The 22947-nt window shown below is 40.5% G+C and overlaps 2 protein-coding genes across 2 annotated transcripts; both read left to right on the top strand.

The window, feature by feature from the left end:
- Positions 1 to 16067: 16067 nt before the first annotated feature.
- On the top strand, positions 16068 to 17097 carry LOC146707331 (uncharacterized). The gene is made up of 3 exons (XM_085460753.1): positions 16068 to 16339; positions 16473 to 16778; positions 16853 to 17097. The coding sequence occupies exons 1-3, from the start codon at positions 16129 to 16131 to the stop codon at positions 17095 to 17097; spliced, it is 762 nt and encodes a 253-aa protein (XP_085316879.1). The 5' UTR covers positions 16068 to 16128.
- Positions 17098 to 18842: 1745 nt separating this feature from the next.
- Positions 18843 to 22634, top strand: LOC146707330 (uncharacterized). The gene is made up of 5 exons (XM_085458644.1): positions 18843 to 19184; positions 19267 to 19324; positions 19542 to 19675; positions 19774 to 19831; positions 21244 to 22634. The coding sequence occupies exons 1-5, from the start codon at positions 18853 to 18855 to the stop codon at positions 21355 to 21357; spliced, it is 696 nt and encodes a 231-aa protein (XP_085314770.1). The 5' UTR covers positions 18843 to 18852; the 3' UTR covers positions 21358 to 22634.
- Positions 22635 to 22947: the final 313 nt, after the last annotated feature.

The following is a 22947-nucleotide window of genomic DNA, read 5'->3' as shown; positions in this document are numbered from 1 at the left end:
GGTTTGATTTTTGGCTCCCTCAGTCTGCATGCCAAATATCCTTGGGCAAGATACTAACCACCACTTGCTCTCCAATGCATCCATCAGAGTATGAATGTGTATGCTAGTGAGAAAGCATAGAGTGAATGTGGCATGTTGTATAGAGCGCTTTGAGTACTCCAGGAGTGCAGAGAAACGCTATCTAAAAATCACTACATTTACCAAATGTTTTAACATTTTATTTATTTCTTTTTGTGCAATAGAAAAAAGAGGACTTCCAGTCAGTCTCCAAGACAAGAAACTTCAGATAATAAACAGGTTAAAAAAACCTCTCATTTTCTCTTCACAGGAATAATAATTTATTCTCCATCACAGAAAAACTTTAAAATCACTCATCATGCTTTTTTTTTCTCACTTACATCCTAACCTCTTGTAGCCTTTTTGTCACTGGAGCTCACCACCTACCTCGATCATGTTTCTACTCAACAGTTGTATTTTTTATGTGACTAAAACACATTCACATTATGACACAGTATCATCAGCTGCATCTGCACACATCTAAAGCTCTTTTGGGGAGGAGACCACTGAACTGTTATCCATAAAAAATCCTGACCATCCTCTGCACAAAATGCTAGCCATTAGGGCTGCAGCTATTGGTTATTTTAGTAATTCAGTATTTCATCAATTATTCCATTGATTAATTGAATAATAAGAAATACTTTTAGCTTCATTAATGACAATAATAAATCAAAAAATGTACTCCTTTTTGTTTCAATTTTAAAAATTGCTGTGTTTTACTGCATACAAAGAATGAAAGGAAAAAACTAAACTATTTAAATCTGATAGATATCATACATCAAAACTTTTTGCAAAATGTACAACATTTGCAAAAAAGTAATTTCTTTATTTGAATGAGGCAAAAACTGAATCCTTAGTGTTAAATAACCCAGTGCTCATATCATTTGTCTTCTTTCTGTAGATGCACCCTGGTCCCATTTGTGAAAACATCTCAGCTCATTACAGCAGAATGCAGGTTAATACTCAACATCAACAAGATTTCTACTCCAAAGAAGCTGATCTTCATGCCAGCGAAGCTGAGCTCTATGCCAAGGAAGCAGAGGTCGACGAAATTGAAACTAATATCTACTGCAGCATCGAATCGTTGTGATTTAACTAAAAAAATCATTTAAAGGGAGCATTCACTGATTGGGATAATAATGAACTATCACAGAAGGGACACCACAACTGATAAGTAGAGAGTAAAAATCATACATCATAGTGGAAAATAAAATACAAGAGTAAGAAAAGTAGTAGTGTTTAGAAAAATAGAAATGCTGCAGCTGATGAAATGTGTTGTACATGTCCTGCAAAATACAACACAACTTCAAATTATATGCACATGCAAGCTGAACTACTGTACTGGATGGTTTAGAGCTTTGGCAAAATGTCTGTAAAACTGAACCGATGAAACATTAAAGTCATCGTGCTGGCATTTTTCTCTCTTCTTCTGGACCACAAAATAGCTCCATCACTTTACGTACCTCCACCGTTATACTGCCCGCCATGAAAAGTTTTTATTAAAAATATATCTGTCTCCTCCGCTTGCTCACAACTTCTATGGGGAGAGAAAAAAAAAAAGCACAAATACATGACAGGTGTGCCATTCTTCCCAGTGTTGCTGCTCCAACACTGCCCTTCCTCTCCCTCTGACAGCCAGCCACAAACCGCACCCGGCTGCCATATACCTTCATGCCGCCAACAGAGGAAGTCATCCATAGCCATCTGTGCCCCCAGCATCTGTACTACCTAAAATGTTTTTTAAAATGTGGTTGAACCTTTACAACATCGCATGGTCTGAACAGACGATGAATGGGCACCCCAGCACGTAATAACGCGAAGAGCTGACCAAACACTCTTTTTCCACAGAGTTATAGTGACGTTCATGCTCTGACAATTTCCAGAGTGCTTGCTTCAGCCTCTCATATGTGACTTGCCATCAGTCTGTCCACTGAACCAGATCTAAGCCAATTTTCCAGTCAGGGGACTGGTTAGAGCCACAGAGTTCAGGATAAACCTCTGGTTGTACCCACCCAGCATTAGGGACTGCCTCGCCTATTTTTTCGCCCTTGGCCACAGGCAAGCCATGTTGGCATCTGCTTTGTCTATTTGTCGATCTGGGCTACCCCTTCAGAAGAGGCATCAAGTGCACAGTCCATTCCTCCATTGACCACTTGAATGGTGTTGCTGTCTCCTCAAACATCTCCATAAAGAAAAATACACCATTTGCTTCTTTTGTTTTGAATAGTGTGGATTTGGCAAATGGCATCACTCACCCAGCTGACCATTTCCCAGACAGCAACCTCTGCAACACCTAGATCTATGCACCTATGCCCGACTACCTGCAGTGGGTCCAAGTGCTGTCTGGTCACTGCTGCCTTCTCTGTGTGGATGGCAGCTTCCTCTACCAACGTTTCCTCCAGAGCACTCCCTGTGAAAAAAACCAACACGTTAGTAGATCAGATACGAAAGGTGAAGCCCAAAGAGGTCCCAGTGGTGTAGTGTTATGAGCTGTTGCCCTCAGAACTGGAAGAGGCTTCAGTAGAACCACAGGTACATCTCTCCCCCCCCCCCCCTCCCCCCCCCTCTCAATCTCTCTCTCTCTCTTCAAGGACAAGTGAACATCAAAACCATTATCCAGGATGAAACAACAACGATCTATGAGTACATCAGGAGATGGCCACAGTCCACAGTTCACATGCTTAGTGAATCCCTAAGGCAGCGGAAACCTGAGAAAGAGCAAGAACAAGAACTATCACAGACGGAAAGGCTCCTGCAAAGCATATATCATCGGCAGATAGAAGAAGTGCTGACACTGAAAAATCCTACCAATGGCTGGATAATACCTGGCTGGAAAAACAGCAGAGAGGCACTAATCATAGGAGCAAAGGAACAAGTTTTAAGCACAAGATTGATAGAGGCTGGGGTCAACCACACCAGGCAAAACCTCAGGTGCACAGTTTGCTTGTATCTTGCAGGGTATAAGGTATAACGTGTATGTAGTATTCAATTTGTCTCTTTACTTTCTAGTATAACTAAAGTATGTAAGTCATGTAACTATCTATTATTTCCCAACACACAGAGGACAAGAGAAAACAGACAAAACTGAACTCAACTGGTCTGCATTGTTGAGAAAAGTATACGGTCTTAGACACAATATTTTAACACAGATGTGACAATAATTAACCCTTACCTGTTAGGAAGACACGCAGATAAGCAAATTCATTATGTAACCATTAAAAAGCATATTAGCCTTCCAACTATGTGGTTTTTAACAAGCAGCAGTCAAGGCATACATAAACCTATTTGTGCACGACTGACAAGAACCTATCAAAAATATGGTGTGGCGGAGGTGTGGTCCCGGGCGCGGCTGCAGGGGAGGAGTGGTGCAGTGGGCTCAACGGGGCGGTGCTGGAGATGCCGGTGAGAACAGCTGATGGCGATTTGGACTGATAATGGTTTCCTTCCCTTTTTATAGTGAGACGGAGAGGAGCGGAGGGATAGGGAAATCGGCTGGGACCGACAGCTGTCAGACTGTGTTCAGTCATAACCGGGGAAAATTGTAAATAAATGTGGAACCTGGTGATAAAGACCTGTGTGTGTGTGTGTACCTGTGTATAGTGCATTTCACATATGGATAATATTTTACCTGACCCAAACGAAAAATTTTCACAAATATCCAAATATTCTTTTGTAACAAAGGTAGGACTGTGAAATTACTGAACAATTTGTGATGTAGCTTGGCACTCCGAAGTTTAGGCGACAGATTCCTTCACAATTTATTGATCTGATGACTAAAGTGTTAAAACCTTCTGTTAGGACATTCATCAGGGACAGGTGAGTCTGATGGTCCATGTTTCCAATCCAAGGTGGAGAATGATACATTAAAGAGGCCAGCACTGGGACAATTCCAAGTATTTCTAAAGAGATGAAGCTCGTTAATTTGATGGTCTTCTTTTGTTCTTTTTTTAAATGACACTATAATATATAACAACAAAAAACAATGTGTTTATGCCATTGTGATAGCCGGTGTCTAGTATGTAATGTTATTTGAACATGATCCTTTTTATGAAAAAACTTCCCAAATCCCACATTTCTGAGAAAAATAATGAAAGAAGTGATTTTTGAAGTATTTCAACAGTTTATATATCTTTTTTCAATTATTGTTAATATTGTTTTTTGTTACTTTTTTTTGCACCTGTGAGTGGGTGTTGTGATGTCTGCCATTTGCTGCAGGGGGTGCTGCAACACTGCCAGCAACCCCAAGACCAAGAGTCCTGATGATGACTTAAAAATATAGGAATAAACTCACCTGTCTTCACTGTAAAATAAAAAATAAATATAATAAAAGAAAAGAGTCAGTTCTTAATCGAACCCTGAATTCAGTTGTAAGTACTAGTATGTACATATGTGAACCTTATTAAATTCATTACAACCATCTGCCGTTGTAACAGTATGGAGAAATGACAGCAAGTGCAAAAAAACTGACCTGATTTACATTAAATACTGATCAGCTGTGATCACTAAATTTCTCTTCTAGTAAAAATCTGCCACATAACTTCAAAAGACAGACAACTAACAACATTTACAGCTCAGTTTTCTTCTGCTGCACAGAGCTGACAATGGGTTAGCAGAGTACATGAAAATGTTCCTCATACCTGCAGAATAGCTCAGCAAAGATGGTCAAATCCCTCAGCAGCATAGACTGCTGTGTTAAACAAGCATTTGGTGACATCATGAGCAGTAACAATCGTCTCCTCTGAGCTAGAGAGAAGGTTATACCTTTTAACAAAGTTTTAAAAATGCCCCCAGAATTGTCTGGGTTCATATTGTGCTTATTTTTCATCAGTGAAACCACATGTCACAGCATTTGAGGCCACAAAAAACAAGAGTGAATTTAAAACACAATTCGTACTCAAAGTATTTAAACCGTGTTTATCCCTGTGGTTGAAGATGTGTTTACACCTCTGAGTGTGATTCAAAAGTGCTAAAGTCTGACACTTTCGAACCAGCACCTGCATATATCCACACCCAGTACAAGACTCCATCCATCCATCCATCCATCTTCATCCGCTTTGTCCGGGGCCGGGTCGCGGGGGCAGCAGCCTAAGCAAAGAGGCCCAGACCTCCCTCTCCCCAGCCACCTCCTCCAGCTTATCCGGGGGAATACCAAGGCGTTCCCAGGCCAGCCGAGAGATATAACCTCTCCAGCGTGTCCTGGGTCTGCCCCGGGGCCTCCTCCGCCTGGAACACCTCACCCAGGAGGCGCCCAGGGGGCATCCTTGTCAGATGCCCGAACCACCTCAGCTGGCTCCTTTCGATGTGGAGCAGCAGCTGCTCTACTCTGAGCCCCTCCCGGATGGCCGAACTTCTCACCCTATCTCTAAGGGAGAGGCCAGCCACCCTTCGGAGGAAGCTCATTTCTGCCGCTTGTATCCGCGATCTCGTTCTTTCGGACTATGATAGCAAATTAATTAACTATATGATTTTAGATGATTTATAAACTTTGAAATCAGATTAATTGCTAATGTGAACTACAGAATATTGTTGCATGAATAATGTTTAGCATTATTCATGCAACAATAACAAACCAAACCAAACAAATCAAACACAACCTAGAGATCAAAAACAGAAAACACTGGAGCCCAGAAAATAACCAAACAAAAAGGCCCACAAAAGGCGCAGGCGGCCCGGAAACCACTCCCAAAAACAGTTCAGGGGGCCGGCCCGGAGGTCGACAGCGCAACAGCCCAAACCCGGGCAGCTCGGGGGGCAGCCCGGAGGTCGACGGCGGCCCAAGACTCCAGAAAATGGCCCAGAGGTCGACGGCCCAAGAGTCCAGAAAACGGCTCAGGAGGTCGACCGTGAAGCCAGCGACCGTGACGGAGCAGATCCGGAGGCCGACCACGACAGCAATGATGTCCAGCCAACGACCTGGAAAGTGGCCGGGCAGGACGAGGACGAGCAGGACGAGGACGGGCAGGCCGGGCAGGACCAGGCAGAGCTGAAGCTGTAGCTGAGGCTGCACCAGACGAGGAGGAATACTCGGAGGCTGCACCAGACGAGGAGGCAGAAGGCTGGACGGGCCCCTCGGACCCTCCAGCAGAGGCAGGTTGCTGTTGCTGGACAGGCCCCTCGGACCGTCCAGCGGAGGCAAACAAAGGCAGGTGAGGTTCTCCAGAACCACCAGCGGGAACAGATGAAGGCCGGACGTGCCCCTCGGACCCTTCAGCAGGACCAGGTTGCAGAACAGATGACTGGGGAGAGGAGTGGCCGTGGCAAGGGCGCCGTTTCCTTCAGGATGAGAAAACAGGAACCGGTGAAGAAATGGAGACCTCCTCCTGATCCTCCGACCACATAGCTGCCAGGAAAGAGGCTGGTGAATGGACAGGTGAACAAGGTCCCGGCTGGCGTGTGGAAGGAGAGGAAGTCCATGGCAGCGTAGAGGCAGGTGGAGAGTGTGTGTCTTGCTGAATCAGCGATGGGGAAGATTTAGTGAGTGAGAGAGCAAGCTCACCAGCCCTAACTTGCTCTCTCCAGGCAGTAATGGTGCCAGCCAACTTAGTGTCCTTAGCAAACTGAGTAAGCTGAGGGTTATGCCTAATGATAGCATCTACTGTGCTTAGCCCAACTGCCATAGTCCGTAAATCCTGTGACTGGGCAATGCAGTCGAGCAGACTCACCATCCGCATCATCTTGGCGTTGAACTCAGAGGAAAGAGAGTCTGCGGGGTCCATGTTCTGGTCACGATCTTCTGTTAAGGAATGGCTTTGTGCAGGCAGGAAAAGGACCCAAAGTAGTGATGGGTCCAGCAACACTGACGCACCGACGCTTGTATCAAGCTCACAGAGTGAAGCCTGTATCGTTGCGGGCGTCGCTTTAAGAAAAGTCACATGATCGATACAGCTGCTGTATCGCTCATTGCCAACGCGCCAAACTGTGTTTAGAAGGTATCGCGTCCGCATCTGTCAACGGAACGAGTCGCCACCAAAAAAAACAAAAAATTACTCTCGCAAAGATAAAAAAAAATAAATAAATACACATCTCTCCATAACAAAATGGAGCCCGAAAGAAAAGTTTCTGCTGTGTGGGATCATTTTGATCTTTTAACTGCAAATAGTTTGTCTGTCTTCGTTTCAGTGTAATCTATCAGAACAGGAAAAACAATAATGTGACTTGCAGTGTAAATTACTTATTTCATTTTATGCAGGTTAAATGTCGCATCTGTTCTGCGGAGCTTTTTACATAAACACAAGCACCTCCTCAGTGTTTAGGCATTACAGAGCCAAACATGAAAATGAGGAAACAATCACACCGATAATGAACACAGGTCGGCCTATATTGACACTGAACAGCTTAACCAGTCTGAACACTGTTCTGGGCCAGGCAGTCCTGAATTTTATTATAAAGGACTGCCAACCCCTTAGTATTGTGGAGAGTGTCGGAGAGAAACATTCCAAGATCACAGGATCCTTTAACGTACTGGGGGAATAGGAAGACATCTTATCTGAACCTTTTCCACCTGGCTTTACAGTTTTTGTACCCCAGCTTCATCTGTGCCTGTGAGATTTCCAAAGCTGGGGAAATGGTGTAAAAAAAAACCCCAAAAAAACGCAGTAGACTGAATGCAAAAACATTGGATATACTTATTTTTCTGAATAGAAATTTATAAACTCTGAGTCAATTACATTTAAATGGGTAATATTATATTCACAATACTTCCATTTTAATGATGTCTGCAATGTTTGCAATGTAAAACATATAAAATGATTCCATGGAAAGTACAATACCTTACAGTATATACAAGTATGACTAGGTATTTGAATCCGTGTCTGTTGTGAGTCTCAAGTAAGTTGCCTGCAATGATATTTAAGGTCCAGCAGGTGTCAGTATGGAGCAAAACAGCAACAATGTGTCGACACAGTATCGATACAATTTGGGGAATGTGCTGAAACGCTTCACGAGGCCTCATTTACCCATCACTAACCCAAAGTGCAGACTCCGGAGACAGACAGGAACTCAAAAACGGTAACAAAACTCAGACTCCAAAAACAAACTCTGGCAAACAGCCAGCCCACACAGCATCATAAACAGTAGATCACAACACAGACAGAGAAACACAGGGCTTAAATACACAGAGGGAGCAATCAGGGAATGGGTAACAGGAGGGAAACACAGCTGGGGCAAATCAGGCCTAACGAGACAAAGGAAGCAAAACCAGATGCATTTACATGAGACACAGACTTTCAAAGTAAAACAGGAAACATAACACAGAGACGGGAACTTGACAAGGGGATACAGCTGACAGGGGAGACAGAACAACTAGAGAACACAGAGACATAAACCACAAGACAGACCTCTAACAAAGAGATGGAAAGGAAACATAAATTACACTGTAAGTAATTTTACTGTATGTAGTTACTTTGAGGTAGTTTCGGGAAATGTTTGTAATCTTTTATTGTACTTACACATTCTCATGTTGTGCATGGCGATGTATTCACTGATACTGTGTTTTCAGCCAGAAGGCACAAAACACACTTTTCCTGTTTTAAAGGTGAAAGTGAGAAGAAAGCTTTTATGTACAGAAGTGGAAAAGTGGAGACGTTCTCACTTCTGTAATAAGGCATCTTACATTCACCAGCAATTTTTTTTTTATACTTTTTATCCCAAATTTCTTCTTTTACTGGACAACATGGTCCATTCATAGCCATTCCAACAGAGGTGTTCGCTGTCATCATGTTTGGTCTCATCTAACAACTATGTGAGATTTGAGGTTGGAAAGGCTGCCTTACATGATAAGACATCACCACCATGCTAGCTTTAGATCAGCCAAGGGATCCCACTACACTGACACCAGATTGTTATGGAAATATGATATAAATTGATCTGCACACTATAAATAAGTTGTCTTTGTGAGATTTTAATTTGGTGTTTGAAAAATGAATTAACAACTTGTTGTTAATTCATCATTTATAGGAACAAGTTATCTACCTGCTGTGTTCACAGAACACAAGTATATCTTAATCGAGGGTTATATGAAGACAAAACAAGATATTTTTGAGCCTTCTATTCAGCCATATTAATTTAACACAAGGTCAAAAAGGTCAAAACACTTAAAATTTTCCATCACAGCTCTAATAATGTTTGGTGACCTTCTTGTAGAATTGCCTTCATTCACAGTGCACTGCTACTTTAAAAGGAGCTTCAGACAGTGTGGGAATGATTTTTAGGAATGTTTGTAATAAAACAATTGAATTTCCCCAGTCTTTGTTTCCCCAGTCTACTTATACTTTTTCCTTTTTTTTGATCCATGATTTCCTCATTTGGGGTCCTGCAACAGTTTGTGCTGCTAATTAAAATAGATCATTCAGCTGTCCTGTAAACCTCTAACTCTTGCCAGCCAACAAGACAAAGTGGTAGTTTACAAGGACAGAGGACCACAGTTGTTAGATGTTTGTCAATTAATGGCAAGATCAGAGAGCAGGAACCCAACAAACTCAAGAAGTCTCAGGGGCAGAAGGCAAAACTGCAGGAGAGGTGGAAGGTCCCAAATTGGTCCCTATATGTGTCAGGAGCTGTCACTGCAAAACTCATTCCCTGGGGAATACTGTGTAATTGAAATATTATACATTTGGGAAAATGTGGAAAAATATCAATTACTTACTCACTACTTATGTAATGTTGATTTTATGTTTCTCTTGTTATAAAATACACTCAAAGTATTGACTTTTTAAAAATGCAGTGTTTTATTTGATTCATCTAACCTGTGAAAACTTTTTTTTGTGGAGCTGATAAACAGATCAAAGAGTAGAAACAATTTGTAAAATCAAGTTGTAACAGTATACAAACGAGTTAGTAAAAACCTGGCATATCATAATGATTCAAATAACCCCAGTTATCGTGAGTTGTCTTGACAATGGGTAGTCAGAGAAAAATAGAAAAAAAAATAGAAAGATTTTACTTATACCTGAAGGATGGCTCAGTAAAAAAGTGGTGAAATCTCTAAACAACATTGACTTTTGCATTAAATAACCAGCTTCTGAGATCAAGAACTATAATAATGGTGCCCTCTGGTGGACATGTCCCCAACTGCTTCACAAGTTAAAGAAGGACTCTGTGTCAGTTCATATCTGACAGGTCACCAAGTGTTTATTTATGTATTTATTTAAATCAGAGAATATGTCACTGTTTTTGATGCAGCTGTGATGGCATCAGCCACACATGGGTAAATCAGGCCATTTGTTCACTTTATTAGTTTGTTTTGCAGTTTTCTTCTTTAATATAATTCATTAATCATTTGGTTAAACCTAACACTGATATTATGAAAATGTTTTCTGTTATATTAATTATGTTTCTCTTTCTTTGAGTTATCTTGTTTTGGTTGGTGGTTGTTTCCTGTCTGGGCAAAAGGCGTGGCTGAGGACTCAAAATGCCTGCTCAGAAGGACCAACCATGTGCTTATCAGGAACAGGAGTGGTTTAGGTTTACTTGTGTTATTTTGTGCTTAGTTGATGTTACTGTGTTTTTGTTTTGTGTGTAAATGGTTAGGCCAAACCACTATAAAAGCTATGTCTTTGTAATTAGGTCAGTTTGTGAGTTGAGGTGTGTCCACTTTTAAGTTTCTGGAAATTACTTTTTGTAGAGTTATATGAATATGAATATTCCATGCAAGTGTATACAGCACAAGTGTGTGTGTGATGATACAGAAGGTATTTGTATTTTCCTTTAAATGTTTTTCAGGCCGGACACACACAATACAAGTACAAAGAAGATTCAAAGGAAGAGGAAGGAAGTTTAGTTTTAGTTTCAAAGCTGCTTAAAGTGTGAAACCAGTCAACATGAAACAGCAGTCATTCCGTCCCCCTCACCTTCACTCTGACAAAGAGGACTGTTCAGTTTGACCGATGACTTACTTTGTCTCTTTTATGGTTCAAGCTTTTACTTTTAGCTTTAGGCTTAAGGCCTGGACTACAACAATCATGATGTTGAGGACACTGAGGTCATATTTATTCCTGATGTACAGTACTTCAGATTTTTCAGAGATTAATTAATGAACGCTCAAAAAGAGAGATAATAAAGAAAGATAACAAAGCTGTTTACTAATGAAAGCACTAAGGCTGGAACGATAAGCCACACCCAGCAGGCATATCGAAGGGTCAGGAGTGCATGAGGTTGTAATTTGCTGCAATAAGTTGACGAGTTAAACCACCAGAGGCCAGCAAAACAACGTTAATGTTAACTCTTCAAACCCAGAATACAATTCAATTAGAGAGCTCAAAGAGTAATTATAGATATGTTAAACAAAACAAAAGGCACAAAGTAAAACAAACACAAAAAATCATCTTTCTCTGCATTAAAATATAAATACAATAAAATTTTAACTTAAGAGCAGATTAAAGTCGACATCACTCGAGCTTTTGATCATTAAAGTTTGGACTTTAAACCATCATCATCAGATACGGACAACAGTTTTAAGACCTCCTCAGCTTTCTGCTCAACCAATTCAAGCATCTCAAATGAATGTTTAATGAATTTAAACATAACTGCATGCAGCAGAGTTGATACTTATTGATACAAAAATTATCATGATGACACAGGCAGTGATTTTGGTATTTTGGCGGTATCATCTTTTATATCTCAGGTATTAGTGATTATTTATGAGTCCTTATATAATAATTGTAAATAACTTTATCTAAGAAGAAATATTTGAAAAAAAATTACAGATTGTATAGTTTAAATTTGAGGAATCTGAGTTCATATTAATTCCTAAAGTCAAGTATTTAAGATTGTGACTTTTCTATCATTAATCTTTGAATAAAGAGAGATAATAATAGTAGGATAATGAAGCTGTTTGCTAATCAAAGTTTCTGTTCAAGGTGTTAATGGAGCATGTGGTGGCAAATTTCTTTTCTTATATATTGGTCACTTTAGTAATGGTAATATCACTTTCTCACTTAATTATATGCATGTAGAATAGACACTACAAATGTGTCTTTGTGCCCTATCACAAACACAGTGGGGCGATTGTAAGTTCATGTGAGATGTAAAACAGGTAGTGAGACTCTGTGTCCTTATCTCAGGGAATAAGGAGGAAGGATTTGGGATGTAAATCTTTAGGCAATGTCTAAGTAGAAAACATGGTCATAATTTTCTCTCTTTCGCTCTCAAAGGGAAGGTTTTCAAAGGATGAGCCGAACTGAGGGTATAGACTCATGTGATGCTTTGGAATTTCTTGTTCAGTTAGTTTGGTCAAGCCATAGAAGACATGAGTGAACCGCACCCATCTTCAGAGACTGCTTAGGTGTTTGACCAGAGTTTCTCCATATAACAATATGTACTTAAACCCACTTCAAATAATGCCTACCAGCTGTTTGCAGTTTATTTTAAAACTTCCACGAAATGCACAACTCAGAATTTGTGCTTTCAAAGGTTCATCAGTGGTTCTAAACTGCTCACATCAACATCTGACTTCAAGCAGAAAATGGTTCACAATAGACTGCAAAGGAAATTATGTTCAGAGTGAGCTCTCTGTGGATGGACAAAATGTACCGTACAACATGTTTGAAGGGAAAAACCCAACTTTAACCATCAATGATCTAAGAGAGAGTGATGCAAACGCTTATTGCTGTATGAAGACTACAGACAGAAAAGCCTGCAGAAAGGAACAGCTTTCTGCTGAACGTGGTGGAGGCAATATTCATATGGGCATGAATGGCTGTTAGTGGATCCAGTTTAGAAACATTTATTGATGATATCACTGATTATAGAAGTAGCACGATTAATTTTGAAGTTTACGTGGCTATATTCTCAGCTTAAATTCAGCGAATGGTAATGTATTTTTATTTTTTTATTTCATTTTAGCAGGTCAACTGCCTTTTGTCTCCATCTTCTGACAGTGAGAGCAATTACACACAATGAAAGGGTCTTAAATGCTGCTGGGTATTTGATTTGATTCAATTTTGACTCCATCAGAAATATTATATTTCTCATCATTTATCAGTACATATCTATGTTTTTATATCTATGTATAAAAACAAAGCTGACACTTGTGAGACTTCATCAGATGTGTAAGCATCACAGCAGATGCTTTTGTGTCAAAGTAACTGAGGATAAAACACAGAAAAACATCTTCTTATAGCAGATAACCTTGAAAATATTCTGCAGTAGATCAAAAATGAAAGAAAACCATCAATCAATCAACATATGAACGTTGCCTGATGCTGCTGAAATGAAGCAGAGCAAAGTTACAGAGGTTTTATTAGAGACACAGCTAAGCCTTTTGCAATTTTGACGTCATTCTCAAAAGTTTACATTTATTCAGTATTGAAAAGCACAAAGGCAGGTTTCTTGGTGTCATTTTTTAAAAAACAGAACAAAACAGCTCACCAGTCTGTACACAACGGTGGACTGGTGCGTAATGAGCAAGCAAATAATGCAGAAAACAGATTTTTGATGGGAAACTGGTCTTTGAGAGAGAGTGAGTTGTGCAGGAAGTGTGATTTCATCGTGGAGGAAGCAAAACAGCAAAAGTAAGAGGGAATTCATGATGATGTTTATCAAATATGAAGCGTAGTTTTGATCTTCTTTTGCTGCTGATTCAGGGAATTTTGGTCAGAGAGTGACCAAACCTACAGATTCAGAATCTGTGAGATGTCAGCTTTCAGCACCAACGTGTACGTGCCGTCGGGTGAACAATCCGCGCTTTACATCTTTGTGTGGAATCTGTTTACCTTCTGTCATTTGCTGTTTTTGCTCTTTAGTGGTTGTTGAAATAGTTTTGTGAGCTTTGACCTGAGATTTTGGCAAAATATATTTATATTGTAGCGAGCAGATGAATCTTAGCAACAAAGCACCACTCAGCTATTGAGCTTGCTGTTCCACAACAAACAGGTAAGAGGAGCTCTATTAAACACTTGCTTGTGTTACACTGTGCTTCCGAGCGTCAATAACCACATAACCGAACTCACTCATGATAAATCATTCTTTCCATCAAACAATGACAGTGACTTTGTACCACAGAACAGTTAAGAGAACAGTTAAAAGTCATGTAACTGTAGACAATAAAACAAGAACATCTTAACAGCAGCACATGTCCCAAGGCATGATGGGAGATAACTAGTCGCTCCCCCAACAAGCCAGACAGCCCCCACCTGAGTGGTTAGCTCTCCCCAGCAACCGGCATGTCCATAGCAAAATCTCTGAGGTGTTGGGGAAGGCAATGACGTCATTAAGGACGTTCCGCTGGTCCCCCAGCTGTCTCTGAGGCCAGGTTGGGGGCCTGCCATTGAAGCTGGGATCCTGACCCCTCCATGGGTGGACTCAAGGGCTGTCACGATGGAGTACGACCACCCTGTTCCGTTAGACCACATCGGACAGCCCCTCGAGAACAGTGCAGGGTCCAACCCACTGACTCATCAGTTTTGGGAAAAGCCCTTTCTTCCTCTCCGGGCTGTAGGCCCACACCTGCTGACCTGGCAACAGTCCTCCCCCTTTCAGCGGGTATCATAAGCTCGCTTCTGCCGGAAGTCTGCATCCCAGAGCGCCTGCCTGGTCAACTGGTGCACCTCCGGTAGCCGGGCCCAGAGGTTTTGGAGGTAGTCCAATCTAGGGTCCCTGCCCCCTTCCTGCTCAGGGGAGGATCTGAACACCAAGTGTACTGGGGTACAAAGCTCATGCCCAAATATCAAGGTCACTGGAGTGCATTTCGTAGATTCCTGGACCGCTCTAGGGGTGCCGTCCGGGTCTTCCTCATACCCATCCACTGACAGACCTCCTTAAACAACACTGCCTCGAAATTCCGGCCCTGGTCACTGTGCAGTTCCTCTGGTACCCCGAACCGGCAAAACATCTCGTTGACCCGACACTCAGCCGTGGTAACAGCGCTCTGGTCGGGGCAACCGGAACGTAGCGGTTCCCCTGGTCAGTGGTGGGGAAGGGTCCCAGGATGTCCTGACCCTGCCGCACCATGAACCAGCTGGAGGAAAGGGCATCTGCATTGGTGTGGAGACGTCCCGCCCGATGACGAACCTCAAAGTGGTAATCCTGCAGCGTCTCCAACCACCGGGCTAGCTGTCCCTCCGGTTCTTTAAAGTTGAGCAGCCAAGTGAGGGACGCATGGTCTGTGCGCAGAAGAAACTTCTTTCTGTAGAGGTATGGTCTGAAATGGCGGAGACCCAGAATGATGGCCAGCAGCTCTCGACGGGTGACAAAATAGTTCCTCTCCAGTCTGCTGAGGGAGCAGCTGTAGTAGGAGATGACACGCTCCTCCTCCGATGGTGACAAGTACAGACTATAAGCTTTTCACATGTAACCTCCTCACTCAGCTTCTCCAATAAGGTTCAGACCCTCTCCACTTAAAAACAGAATGAATGTAATGTACCCGAAACAGAACATGTTTCATAGCATTGACATGGCACTTCATTTGCAACACACACATACACACATACACACAAACATACGCAAACACACACTTGTATGTACACTGCTGTGACTGCAGTCAGTTTCTAGCAGAGAGAACTGTGGTCCTTTTGCGTGCTAACTCAAAGATAATAATAGGGTTCAGTGGAAAATATTACTGAAAACATAACCTGCAAGCACTAACCAAATGTCCATGATCTCAGCAGCACAGACTGCTGCTGAGATCATGAGCTGTGATAATGGCAGCCTATAGTGGGCAGGCCAGGAACTGTAAGACAGCAGAACAAGATAAACTGGTGCACAATAATGGTGATGTTTTCAAAATGTCCATCATTGGTATTAATAATTTATTATTATTATTATTTATTATTATTATTATTATTATCATTGTCTTTATTATCTTAACAGGCTGTTAACATGCATTAACATTTGTATGAGTATTTTGACAGGAGAATCATTTGACTCTTGTACCATTTTGTTTTTTTACACTCCATCAGGTTTGAGCAGGAGACTTTTAGAAAAAAATTATAAATACATACATAAATGTAGAGAAATAATATAAACACTTTGTTGAAAACTGAAAGTTACTTGAACATCTAAAATATTCAGGGCAAGACGGCAAAACCACATTGATTGTCTTGCAGATAACGAAAGAACCACAGAGGAAGGACGTTCATGTTTAGTTTCAAAGGTGCTTTGTGTGCCAAACCATTGTACAAAAACAGTCATGTCAGTCCTTCTGTTTTTCAATCGATTTTAACCTGTGAGTTAATCTTGTCTACTTTTATATTTACTGTCAACTTTATGCTTGCACACAAGACTTCAACCAACATGTTGCTGACAGATTTTCAACATCTGTTCGTCTGTTTCATCTTCTACATTTCAGGTATGAGTAATTATTTATACATTGTTATGAAAAGAAAGCAAAAATTTTATTTACATTCTAAGAAAAGAAAAAAAACCTGACGTAAAAATGATAAGACAATGAATTCGATTCCTGATAAAAGTTTCTGCTAAAGGTGTTATAGGAGGAGAAACCAGGATCTGTGCTTTCAAAGGTTCATCAGTGGATCTGCACTGCTCACATCAACATCTGACTTCAAGCAGAAAATGGTTCACTATATACTGGGATGGTTATAAGTATGTTCAGAGTGAGCTCTCTGTGGATGGACAATGTGTAACATACAACATGTCTGAAGAGAAAAACCCAACTTTAACCATCAATGATCTAAGAGAGAGTGATGCAAACGCTTACTGCTGTATGGAGACTACAGACAGTGCAGGAAACTGTTGGCTCAACAGAATTAGTCTACAAGTTGTTGCAGGTACAGTGACTTTTACTCATTGATTACTTTCCAAATGACATCATTGTATAAGTTGTTCTCCATCATCCTTTCAGAGCTGCAGGTAAAGGTGATTCCTGCCACAGAGGGACAGACAGTAACACTGATGTGCAGCAGCAGCTGTCCTCTGACTGAAAAGCCTGCAGCCTACATCTGGTACAAGAACAGAGAGTTTCTCTATGAGGACTGGTCTCCCTGGTACCAAGAGCTGCTCAGCAGTGAGGAAGCAGTCACATACTCCTGTGCTGTCAAAGGCTACGAGCATCTCAGAGCCCCTGAAGTCTCTGTGGGTGAGTCATGATGTTTATTGTGCTACAAACCCTTCAGCAAAAATCTGTAAAAATGGCCTCAGTACAAATATTAAATCTAATTTCTTTTTGTCCAGATTCTATCACACAGATATGCTTCAGTGTGACTTATGGAAACACTTCTTTCCACAATGAGACACCAGTGAATGAGCGGCACTCCATCACATATCCCAGAGGTAAAAATTCCACACTCTACAAACACATCTCCAGTTAATATCAATTCTAGTCAGATTTGTTGAAACTATCATTTATAGGTATTATATGAGCTCTTTGAATATATCTATACATAGTAACAATAGGTGTGTTTATCCCTTTTCTACAGAGGTTCATGTTCAAAGAGCTTCTTTCACCTCGGTGTTTGTCACACTGACCTGTAACACCAGCTGTAACCTGACTGATGATCAAACTGTCTACATGTGGTATCACAACAAAATAAACTATTATGAGAATCAACATCATTCAACTCATAACTCTTCAACAGGCACATTCTCTTGTGCAGTTAAAGGCCACGAACATCTTCAATCTACAGAAGTTTGCAAGTTTCAAATCTATGTTGCCAACTAATAATGAACTCAAGCGCTGAAACACAGACCAATCAAACAACTCTAAATCTTCCATCTATATTTCAGGTGTTCAGTATAAAAACTGCTGGAGAGTGAATTATGTCAGCAGGAGAATCTGTGCTCTGGAAGGATCTTCAGTGAACATCACAAGTGAATACTCACATCCTGATAACATGAAGCCAGAGTTTAAATGTTGGAGTAAAAAATGGAGAAAAGATAAAGTGGAAGTTGAAGAGCTGATTGAGGCTGCAGGTGGTGTGGAGTATCAGGACAACATGAAGAACCAACACATCCTGACCATCAACAACCTGAAGAAGAATGACTCAGGAGGATACACATTCAGATTCAAGAAAGATCATGAAGGATGGACACAGTCTGATCTGCCTGGAGTCTTTTTGATTGTCACAGGTAAATTTAAACTCCTCAGTCAGCAGACTTTACTCATTAATGTCTGAACAGGAGCAGAGGTGGAAGAAATATTCAGATGCTGTGAACATGTCAATGCTGCACTGCAAATGCTCATTACAAAGAAAAAGTCATGCACTTAACCCTCTCAGGCTCAAATTAAACTTTTTGTTGCTAATGCACAACCAAGTCCTGCAGTGGTACTTCTGAGTAAAAAAAACTCATAACATATCTATGTGGGCTAATCAGGTTGTTAGTTTTTAACTGTTGCAAATCTGCAACGCCTGCCTCAAGAGGGTTAAAACTGAAATCATTCAAGTTTTCAGAAAAAAATGCATTTCATATTGTATAAAATAGTTCTTATTATGAAGGAAAAAATATGTTTTACTTTTTTAGAAGAAGCACTCATGTGTCTTTTCCATTTCTCACTTTGGTGTTTGTTTTTTTTTATTTGAACAATCTGGATACTGTTATTTTGTTTGAGCTATAAAGCAATTACTCATCATTTCAGCATTTAACGCTTTGACATCTAGGAGCATACATCACTTAACTGTCAACTTTAAATGAGGTCAGAAGAATTTTGAACAATAACATTTCTGGCTAATTTTGTTTGTTTGTTTGTTTGTTGTTATAAATCTACATTCACAAGAACCACATTTCCAAACCATAAATGTCGCATTTCCATTCCAAAATGTCTTCAGTTTGACAATTAAAAATCAATGAAAATGGTGCATAAATAATGATTTTTTTTTTTTTTTACTTTCAGAGCTGAGAGTGAAGATGAGTCCTTCTGCAGTGGTGACAGAGGGTCAGAGAGTCACACTGACCTGCAGTACCAGCTGTCCTCTGACTGACAACACAAACTACATTTGGTACTTGAACAGTCGACCTCTGACCCCGAGAGAGAACCAGAACAAACATCTGATCCTAGACCCAGTCAGCAGGGAGGATGCAGGAAGCTACTCCTGTGCTGTGAAAACCAACAAAGATATCAGCTCTGCTCCAAAGACTCTCACTGTCCAAAGTATCACAGGAACATGGACACCAGCAGCTGCAGGAGTTTCTGCTGCTCTGCTGGTTTTAATACTTCTCTCTGTCTTCTGGTGTGTTAGGTGAGTAACGCTTTGATCTCATTCAGGTCAATATGTTCTTCTGATATGGCTTTAATTATATATATATTTTCTATCTGTTCAGAAAAAAGAGGATTTCTAACCAGCCTTCAAGAGCTGAAACATTAGGCAACAAACAGCAGGTACCAAACAGGAAACAAAAAATTATTCTGCAATAACAGCTGAAATAAAACAAGCCGCTTGAACACCTTGTTTTTCTTCATATAAATCTATTCCTGCTTAACCCAAAAGCATGTATTTTTAGCCTTTGTATTGTTCTCCTTCATGTGAATTATAACCTCTATATATAAATGTATGTAGATATACATTAATAAAATGTGATGTTATTTGTCCATGCAGATTTTTCCTGATTTCATAAATAAAAACGTTCCAGGTGAATCGGATGAGCAGGATGGTCATCACTATGTCAGGCTGCGTTTCAGTTTGAAAAACAACACTGACATCTACTCAACCATCGAGTTATCGCCTGCTAAGTAAATACACCTTCTTTTTTTTTGCTTTATTCATCATATTCAAACTGTGATTTGAAATCACTTGTTGATTTGAAAATTATTTCCTTTTTTAAAATTAGAATGACGACGACTTCCAGTGACTTTGCAAGAAGTGAAACATCAAACAATGAAGAGCAGGTACATGACAGGATTCAATTGTAAAACATCAACTCCTCTATTTTTCTTCATATCTTCAATCATTTGTTATCTATCAAGAACAGTGCTTAAACTTGTGTCCTCGTCTTTTTTTCCATCCATAATTCCTCCATTCATACATCTATTTTCTCCCATTTGTGTTGGGTTGGGTCACAGAGAGGGCAGACATGTAAACAAACTATCCCCTGCTAGCTCTTGCAGCAGTGGGTCATTTTGGCATTCCCAGGTTAGCCGTCACACATCTCTCCAGCAGGTCCTGGGTGTTCCCCAGTGCATCCTCACTGTGGGAAGAAGCCACGTAGGAGGTATCCTAGTCAGACTATTGCTGACTAATTAGTACTAATTAGTACCTTTTGATTTGGGCGAGTAGTGGCTCCACAACCTCGACTTGAAAGATACTTTGCACCACTTGTAGCTCATCTTTTTCATACTATGTTAGTGGGATTGCTGTCAGGATTCTGCCAGAGGTGGGAGTTTGTTCCCAGTGTAACCTCATTTTATGTTTGGTATAGTCCTGTCAAGCATCCCCACCACCTGATTCGAGTCAGCACCATGTGGTGATCAATTGACAACTCTCCTCCTTTGTTCACCTGAGACCAGCTGTTTTTGACACATTTGAAATTATAATGGAGAAGAGGTCATCAATCATTCCATGACAGGCAGTAGTGAACTTTTCTAACAGACTAATTGAGTTTTATTGTCACAAGAACAGATATCTCTCATACTTCATGCAATACCTCTATAGTGGAACACATCTGTTTAACAAAAATCATCTGCTCTCTCTTCTCAAACATTATTGCAGGCCTGCACTGTACACACAAACTCACAAACTGCACAAACTCAAATACAAATCTACATGTTAGCTTCTATTCTGTTGTACAGTGGCACATTAATGTAATCTGATATCTATGTTTTCCTAAATTTAGCAAGCCATTTCAAAATTGAGATCTCTAATCTAGTTTAGAGGTCCCAACCGAGAAGCCTTAACACCCACTCACATCATTTGATCACAAGGTCTCACAATGGTTTCACCCGAAGCCTTGCTGGAGAATGACCCACACCCGTTTTTACAACTTGTCTCACATGATTATGCAGATCAACTGTGGGTTCACACTTTTCTTTCCAAGAAAAGACTTTAAAATGGATCCTAGATTCAATTGGAAGCTAATGTAGAGAGGCCAAAACGGGATTGATGTGGTCGAATTTCCTTCTGCTTTAAAAATCGTGCCGCAGCATTGTGCATTAGTTGCAAGCGTGACAAAGTGCCACGCCCAACCTCTACTAAAAGAGAATTGCAGTAATCCAAACGTGAAGTAATAAAGGCGTGAATAACACTTTCCAAGTTACACTTGGAAAGAAAGGGCTTAACCCAGTATGTTGTGTGTCCTCCTCAGGTGAACCCTGACCCCATATATGACAACCTCCCAGCACATTATAGCGGACTGCAACTACCTACGAGCCACACAAGTGATGTCTACTCCAGTATGGACCCACTGCCTGCTCACTAAAGTAACTTTGTTACCATAGTGATTTAAAGGGCCTTTTTCTCCGATAGGTTTAGCGACTGAGCTAATTTCAGTATCACAGCAGGGACACCACATTTGGTGGATCTGCCAGTGGTTTTCATACATAAATTACAGAAGAAATAAATGTTGAACTTTTCAGTTAGAAAATGTATTTTATTAAAACACATGTCACAACTGAAAGATGACAAAAAACAGCAACTTGAGTTTGAGTGCAGCTGAGTGACTGTTTTTTAATGCACCATGAAATATCAAAAACCATATTATCAACTTTTGTTAATAATATGTTTTTTTTTATATATTTTTGCAACTCTCATAACTTTCCAAAGAAACTGTATGGGCATTTATTGCAATAAATGTGGCTACTGTTTAAATTCAGCCCTGTGGTTTCATATGTATTCTGGCTGATAGACGATGACCTCTTAATACTGACAGAGGGTCACTCTTCACTAAAAATCTGTTCTTTTGAAAAGTAGTCATGTTATGATTAGCAAATAATGTAATCCCTTGACAAAATGTACGAGACAAGAAAGCAAAAGTGTCCAGTGAACAAACATAGAGCAACACAGGGGGAGGCAACAGATGGAAACACAGGTGGGGGGAGATGACTACAGCTACTCACACTGAAACCCACATGCTCTACATTACAGAGGACTCATTCCTAGAACAGAGATAAACAGAAAGCAGACGCTCTAAATAGCAACTTAAACTTTAAAATATGAACTAAGAATTTAAGACTGCAACAAAGAGTCAAACAACAGGAACCATTAGAAATTGTGGAAGCAGATTTCTTTTCTGTTGTATTACAAACATATTTAATCATATCACTTAAGTATAGCCAGATCACTCCTGACACCAATTGTATGCATCCATGTGGAATCTTATCACAACTGGGCCCCAAGTTTTATTGCACCTTCACAGAAGGTCCATTATATACTTGAAGATCTCCGACATCCTGCTCTTAGGGAGGTGACAGCCAAGCAGAAAACAAGGTCATAATTGTCTCTGTGAGGCAGGAGGTTAAAGGATGGGGCTGATGGCATAGAGATATATGATATGCTATGGAATGTTCTTTGTTTAACAGCGTCTGTGATGGGTTATATAACATGTAAGGGCAGCGGCCACAATTCAGAGATCACCCTAGTGTTTGACAGGAGTGGTTCTCTCCATATTGCAATATGTTATTAAACTCACTTTAAATCATGCTCACTGTGGTGTTTGCAGGTTATTGTTAAAATTTCCATAATAAAATCATGAAGTGATTTTGCTGTTGTTAAATCTGTGTGTCGTTTCTCAGCAGATACACTCACAGTAAACACTTTGTCTATTCTGTTTTCAACCTTTCCTGTAAAATTGCTATTTATTTTTGACATTCACTCATGTTTTTGAAATTTTATGAAGTGACAGAAACAGCAGCTGTAAAAAGGTGATTTACATATCACTTTGAACAAGAACTGTTATGTGGTTTGTCTCTGAACTTGAGCTCACTACAGATAAACATCATGGAAAGTACATCATGGCAGCACGGAGTAACTTCTACACAGAAAAAACGAGCAGTGTTAGTGCAACACCACA

Source organism: Copadichromis virginalis, linkage group LG6 (genome assembly GCF_057382275.1).
Source record: "Copadichromis virginalis isolate Kocher_CV1m ecotype Utaka linkage group LG6, C_Virginalis_male_GT1.1, whole genome shotgun sequence".
Taxonomy (NCBI): Eukaryota; Metazoa; Chordata; class Actinopteri; order Cichliformes; family Cichlidae; genus Copadichromis; species Copadichromis virginalis.
The sequence above is the reverse complement of the archived record's forward strand: the minus strand, read 5'-3'. Positions and strand labels throughout refer to the sequence as shown.

Coding starts and splice junctions, on each gene's coding strand:
- LOC146707331 (XM_085460753.1), top strand. CDS start 16,129: ATGTTTAGTTTCAAAGGTGCTTTGTGTGCCAAACCATTGTACAAAAAC. Junction 16,340..16,472: donor TTTCATCTTCTACATTTCAG/GTATGAGTAATT, acceptor TTTCTGCTAAAG/GTGTTATAGGAGGAGAAACC. Junction 16,779..16,852: donor TAGTCTACAAGTTGTTGCAG/GTACAGTGACTT, acceptor TCATCCTTTCAG/AGCTGCAGGTAAAGGTGATT.
- LOC146707330 (XM_085458644.1), top strand. CDS start 18,853: ATGAGTCCTTCTGCAGTGGTGACAGAGGGTCAGAGAGTCACACTGACC. Junction 19,325..19,541: donor CATTAGGCAACAAACAGCAG/GTACCAAACAGG, acceptor TTGTCCATGCAG/ATTTTTCCTGATTTCATAAA. Junction 19,832..21,243: donor CATCAAACAATGAAGAGCAG/GTACATGACAGG, acceptor TGTCCTCCTCAG/GTGAACCCTGACCCCATATA.